At 42.9% G+C, this 6,850-nt stretch overlaps 1 protein-coding gene across 1 annotated transcript; it reads right to left on the reverse strand.

Moving 5' to 3' along the window:
* Positions 1 to 1,383: 1,383 nt before the first annotated feature.
* Positions 1,384 to 5,227, reverse strand: LOC106582048 (T-cell surface antigen CD2). The gene is made up of 5 exons (XM_014164740.2): positions 5,126 to 5,227; positions 2,617 to 2,895; positions 2,250 to 2,495; positions 2,006 to 2,158; positions 1,384 to 1,870 (listed from the first exon to the last, which is right to left on the reverse strand). The coding sequence occupies exons 1-5, from the start codon at positions 5,175 to 5,177 to the stop codon at positions 1,641 to 1,643; spliced, it is 960 nt and encodes a 319-aa protein (XP_014020215.1). The 5' UTR covers positions 5,178 to 5,227; the 3' UTR covers positions 1,384 to 1,640.
* Between the last annotated feature and the right edge of the window lie 1,623 nt (positions 5,228 to 6,850).

A 6,850-nucleotide genomic window follows, 5' to 3' on the forward strand; every position in this document is an offset into this window, starting at 1 on the left:
TCCCACCACAACAGGACCAAGCAGCGTGCCCAGGAGGAGATGGCATCCTGGACTTACGAGGAGATCGAGGAGAAAATATCCTGGACTTGGGAGGAAATCTTGGCAGGACACGAAAGCCTGCCGTGGAAGCAGACGCAAGGAGAGAAGGGAGGACAGCGACGACGCCGGGGTTCGCGGCCATAAAGACAACCCAAAAGACAGCCCAAATTTTATTTTGGGGGCGGGGGCACACAGGGTGGTCGGCGGAGCCGAGGAATGAGCCAGAGACCGTCAGGGAGTCGAAGGAGGAACTTGATGAAAGATTCTGGAGAGAGGTGGTGGCGATGAGAGTGCTGCAGCGTGGGCGTGCTGAGCGTGACACCAGTCCGGTGTCATCTGCACCGGTTTCACGCATCTGGCCTCCAGTGCGCCTCCCCAGTCCGGTACGTCCTGTGTCTCCTCCACGCACTCGCCCTGAAATGTGTGTCACTGACATTCTATACTGGGTGGTGTTGAAAACGCAAACCATGATATTGAAGTGCCCGAAGTCGGTATGTTTTGTTTATTGGTTGTGTGATGCATTGACACAGAAACCTGTTGGTGGAAAATGTGTTGCATATCTTTTATATAATTATAAATATATCAAAATGTTGAAAATCTGAATTCCCCCAACTGATCATTGTCTGCAGCCGGCTCTGATCGTAGTGTAATGAGACAGGCAGGGAGAGTGAACCCTCAACCTTCTGGCCAGTAGCCCTGCGTGGCATCGACTGTCCCCCCAGTAAATTTCGATCTGTCCCTAACTGTACTGTAAGTCGCTCTGGATAAGAATGTCTGCTTTCTGACTAAAATGTGAAAGTGTCTCTCTCTCACACGCTCTCTCAGACACTTGCACACACATACTCATTTCTCTCTTTGCACTGCTCACTCCCACTCTTGTCCAAAGATGAGTGGCAGTAGTGTAACAGCAGAGCATGCTGTTTATTTGACTTGCAGCTGTGGTATAGATCTCTATATACATTCAGGGGAATCAGTCTGTTGAGTTCAGTGGAGGGACAGGATGTGGTATGAGTCTGAGGCTGAGCTATGGCCCCAGTTTACTGAACATTGAGAAACAACAGAAAGACCCCAGGAACACAAACCACACACACAATACTCGAGACTTACACATCTAGTATTCTATTACAAACAGCAAACACCAGATGAATTAACACTGAGTTTAATTTCTGAAGTATCAAAGTTAATACCTTTAATCTTTAAAAACAAACACCTAAAAGTACAGCTCACTGATTATGATGCTCTAGATGTTTTAAAACATGCAGTGATAGCTCGTTCTAATGCAATTCTAATAAAGTCAGGTTGGAGGAAGAGGAAGAGGAAGAGAGAGATCTGACACATACACATAAGGTGTGAAGCATTGCTCTTTATTTGTAGCTGCTGCAATCAAAGTGTGAACCATTGTGTGACTACAGGGGTTGTTATGGTTAACAAGAATGCAAGCATGCAGGCACGCACGCGCACACACACACACACACACACACACACACACACACACACACACACACACACACACACACACACACACACACACACACACACACACACACACACACACACACACACACACACACACACACACACACACACACACACACACACACCTAGCTCCTGTGGTTCCTGGGCCCTGTCCGCCTGGGAATTGGTATGGGCGGAGCATCATCTGGTTCAGGCTGTGGAGACCTGGGTAGAGGCAGGGGTCTGGAGTTTTGGGTGGCCTGCGACGGAGTTCTGTTTTTCGGCCGGGTTCGGCTCTGGGACTTGTGTGGGTGATGGTGGAGGGATGCTTGACGCGTGGGCTGGGTGAGGGGCGCAAGTCTCATCTCCTCCTCCTCTACATGGGGAACATCAGGGATTAGGATTCATCGGTAAGGGAGTTAGATGTTGGTAACTACATGTAATGTGAGTGGCCTTCTGTTTTATCATCATGTACATAACTGCTGTGTTTTTATTCATGTGTGTTCAGTACCTTTTATGCGACTCGCGCGCCGCCTGCGGCTCTGGCAGACACACACCAAGGTGATGACGATGAGGATGAGAAGCAGACCACCTCCACCAGCCAGAATCGCCACCATCAGCCATAGCTTCATCCCAAACAAGAGCACTGTAGAGGAAGAATCCTCTGCAGAAGAATCATCATCAGCATCATCATCATCATCATCATCATCAGAAATCGTCAGAAATGTTTATTTCATTTAGTCTCTCCTACGCACCTGTACATTCAGGGTTAACATCATCACTCTTCTCTTCACTCGCTTTGTTACTCACTGTACACACGTAGCGGTCGACAGGTTTGAGCATTGCCTTGGTTATTGTCAGAGTTTTGTCAGTGGATCCTGGCAGTGTTTGTCTGTTATGGCTCCACACCACATTAACATCCACAGAGTTCGCCACATCACACCTCAGACTGACAGATGCATCAGTACAGGTGTGTGTCAGACGTGGCTTAAACACAGGCACTGAGAACACAAAACACACACTGTAATGAGGCCATATTTTCCCTAACACTGGCTGTGTGTGTACGTGCATGCTACGTGTGTGCATGCATATGTATGCTTTCTGTTTGTGTAGCCTACTTACAGAGCACACACAGGCGAGTTGTTTTGTCTAACACGAGTTTTCCCATGTTGTCGTAGATGGTGACCTGGTAAGACCCTGTGTTATTCAGCTGTAGGTTAGTTAGTAACAGAGAACCATTCGGTGTGGTCTGGGGTTTCGGCTCAGTATTCTTCCTGGTGTCGTAAACTATCTTAGAGTCATGGGTCCACCGTAAATGAAATGACTGTCCAAGCAACTCCAGGCCATGGTCAATCACCTTGTTCTTCCCAACAGCAGCGTACATAGTACACTCCTCAGCACCTAAACATACAGTGAAATGGACATTTTACCATCAGATACAGCTGGTGATGACTTTTACACTGTTAGAAAAAAAGATGCTAAGTAGAACCATACAGGGTTCTTCGGTTTGTCCCCATAGGGGAACCCTTTTTGGTGCTGAGTAGAATCCTTTGCAGAGGGTTCTATCTAGAACCCTCTATGTAGGATTCTTCAAAGAACCTTCTGTATATGGTTCTACCTTGAACACATTTAATCATCTAAAGGTTCTTTTTAGAACCGTCTATGAAGGGTTCTACCGAGAACCCTTTTATCTTTGGAGGGTTCATCCTAGAACCCTCTATGAACAGTTCCACCGGCCTTATTACCATTTAAAATTACATTACATATATGAGGCCTTTCTTTGAGGGCCTAGCTATACCCTATTACAGGGGTGTTAGGAATCTCCTGGTTTACAGACCACATCAGGCCTGCAAATCACACTATGCTGGCTTGCAAAGTGATGTGTAGTTCCTATTGGGATCCAGCCAGAGTTAGGATATCCAAGTGGAATTGTTAATCACCCACAACCTGCATTCAGAATGACTGACAGTCTCAATTCAATCTTCCCTCACCTATCTCAATCATTTAAACGTGAACAACCATCTCAGTAACGGGTGCAATAAATCTAATTACTATGTTGCATAAAATGAATCCACCAATCTATACAAAAACACAGATATTACAGTAAAACAAACAATTCTGAAAGTCTCCCTGCAATAGAGCATGCTGGGAAATATTATAATATTTCAAAGGACCCTTGTGACCAAAATAGCTTTTTCCACCTGAGGAACATTGCCAAAGTGTGGCCATTTCCCTCTCAGGCTGATACAGAGAGACTCATCCATGCTTTTGTTACAAGAAGGCTTGACTACTGTAATGCACTCCTGTCTGGTCTACCCAAGAAAGCCATTGGTCAACTGCAAAACATACAGAATGCTGCAGCATGGGTACTGACCAAGAACAGACAGAGAGCACACATTACATTGGTTTTACGGTCTCTGCAATGGCTGCCTGTGAGTTTTAGAAATCATTTTAAGAGTATTCTATTGGTTTTTAAATCAATCCACGATTGTGCACCCCAATACATGTCAGACATGATTTTAAGTTATGTACCCAGTAGGTCCCTCAGGTCCTCTGCCACTGACCTTTTAACTATCCAATAACCTATGACCAAGAGACATGGAGAGGCAGCCTTTAGTTATTATGCCCCCAGCCTCTGGAATAGCCTGCCGGAGAACATGAGGAGGGCCGAAAAACATATTGTTAGATTTGCCTTTCCTTAGGGTGCTTTTGAGAAATGTTGTGTTTATTGTCATTATTAAAAGAAAATATTTGTTGTGTAGTAAATATTTCCGTTTTTATTGTTATTGTTTTTATTAGTTGTTTTTCCTCTAAAGCGCATTCCATGTCTGAAATGTGCTGTATAAATAAAGCTTTATTTTATTTTACTTGTCTTTCAAAAAGGATTCTTCTGATTAAAACAGTTCTTGGTAAAACCCTATCCCTCCGCAAAGAACCCTTTTGGAACAATTTTTTTTCTAAGAGTAGTGTCAGAAAACCTGTGAGCAGAAAAAGGGGAAGCTCCATTTGAATTACTAATGAGAAATTAATTACAACTTATACACAGAAAATACTGTAAGTCTACATACTAAAGAAGAGGTTAGTTAGCACAACCCAGAATATCTGATATGGCAAATTCAAGTTAAAAGGATTGAGAAGGGTGTCGGTAAGAATCATCTTACGAAGCACCATCCTTTCTATCGTCTTTCTAGGTCAAGCATAGAAGCAGAGATCAACAACAAAAACTGTAGTTATAATGGAAATATCACAATGACATCAAATAAGGGAAATGGTTATTATTTCATATTTTCTTTTTCATTTGATGTGGTCCTGAGAATTAGGCTAAACTGAATACAGTCAAATCAATTCTTACACACTTAGGTTGTGGTTTTCTCTCCAAGGGATAATGGATCACTGATTAAAAATAAGACCATATCCGTGTCTTGTTTTCTTTTTACACTTTTTGAAAAGATTTAGAAGTCAAATGAATGATTTCTTTGATTTCTAGTTTTACCCAAGGCATCACCCTAACCAAGCCAGACTAATAGCCTTAAATCCAAGCCAAAACGGGGGACAGAGTGACTTAAACTTGACCATGAACACAACAATATAGCAAAAGGAAAATATAGTCTGATTCTAATTCTTAACTCACCTGCAAACCCCAGAGAGAGGAGGATGAGAGATATCAGCGTCACCACTGACATTCTCAAGGAGTGATTGCACCTGCTCCAGACTGTGTCTGGGTGTCTGTGTGTCTGTGAGCACTCTGTTCAGCATATTTCTGAGCGAGAGGGCATCCTGTCTGTCTCTCTGTGTGTGTGTGTGTGTGTGTGTGTGTGTGTGTGTGTGTGTGTGTGTGTGTGTGTGTGTGTGTGTGTGTGTGTGTGTGTGTGTGTGTGTGTGTGTGTGTGTGTGTGTGTGTGTGTGTGTGTGTTAATGGGATTTATATGATTAAGGTTTTGACTAAATGATTCCACCCTGAAAATGTATAACTGAGTGATTATAAGACGAATTCTATAAATGTGTGTGCATAGGACAAGCTAAGACTTTACTATTTAGCAATGTAAGTGAGACATTCAAGGAAAAGAGTAACTGTTAACCTGTTAGGGCTAGGGGGCAGTATTGACACGGCTGGATAAAAAACGTACCCGATTTAATCTGGTTACCACTCCTACCCAGTAACTAGAATATGCATATACTTATTACATATGGATAGAAAACACCCTAACGTTTCTAAAACTGTTTGAATGGTGTCTGTGAGTATAACAGAACTCAAATGGCAGGTCAAAACCTGAGAGATTCCTTTACAGGAAGTGGCCTGTCTGACCATTTCTGGAACTTCTTTGCCATCTCTATCTTTTACTAAGGATCTCTGCTCTAACGTGACACTTCCTACGTCGTCCATAGGCGCTCAGAGCCCGGGAAAAACCTGAATGTCGTCATCCCAGCCCCAGGCTGAAACACATTATCGCCTTTCTCAAGTGGCCGATCAAGGGACTCTGGGCTTAGGCGCGTGACCTGACCGCCCCCGTCTTTGTGATTTTTTCCTCTGTTTGCCGAAAAGGAGATTCCCGGTCGGAATATTATCGCTTTTCTACGAGAAAAATGGCATAAAAATTTATTTTAAACAGCGGTTGACATGCTTCGAAGTACGGTAATGGAATATTTAGAATTTTTTTGTCACGAATTGCGCAATGCGCGAGACCCTTCTTTACCATTTGGGATAGTGTCTGGAACGCACTAACAAAACGCCGCTATTCGGATATAACGATGGATTATTTTGGACCAAACCAACATTTGTTATTGAAGTAGCAGTCCTGGGAGTGCATTCTGACGAAGACAACAAAAGGTAATCAAACTTTTATAATAGTAAATATGATTATGGTGAGTGCTAAACTTGCCGGGTGTCTAAATAGCTAGCCCGTGATGCCTGGGCTATGTACTTAGAATATTGCAAAATGTGCTTTCACCAAAAAGCTATTTTAAAATCGGACATATCGAGTGCATAGAGGAGGTCTGTATCTATAATTCTTAAAATAATTGTTATGCTTTTTGTGAACGTTTATCGTGAGTAATTTAGTAAAATGTTAGCGAATTCCCCGGAAGTTTGCGGGGGTATGCTAGTTCTGAACGTCACATGCTAATGTAAAAAGCTGGTTTTTGATATAAATATGAACTTGATTGAACAAAACATGCATGTATTGTATAACATAATGTCCTAGGGTTGTCATCTGATGAAGATCATCAAAGGTTAGTGTTGCATTTAGCTGTCTTCTGGGTTTTTGTGACATTATATGCTAGCTTGAAAAATGGGTGTCTGATTATTTCTGGCTTGGTACTCTGCTGACATAATCTAATGTTTTGCTTTCGTTGTAAA

This window comes from Salmo salar, chromosome ssa21 (assembly GCF_905237065.1).
Source record: "Salmo salar chromosome ssa21, Ssal_v3.1, whole genome shotgun sequence".
NCBI classification, from domain to species: domain Eukaryota; kingdom Metazoa; phylum Chordata; class Actinopteri; order Salmoniformes; family Salmonidae; genus Salmo; species Salmo salar.

Excerpts from the sequence above, each read along its gene's own strand:
- LOC106582048 (XM_014164740.2), bottom strand. The coding sequence starts at position 5,177 with ATGTCAGTGGTGACGCTGATATCTCTCATCCTCCTCTCTCTGGGGTTT. Across the intron at positions 2,496-2,616 it reads AACTCGCCTGTGTGTGCTCT|TGCCTGTGTTTAAGCCACGT; the intron begins GTAAGTAGGCTA and ends TTGTGTTCTCAG. Across the intron at positions 1,871-2,005 it reads GCGCGCGAGTCGCATAAAAG|AGGAGGAGGAGATGAGACTT; the intron begins GTACTGAACACA and ends TTCCCCATGTAG.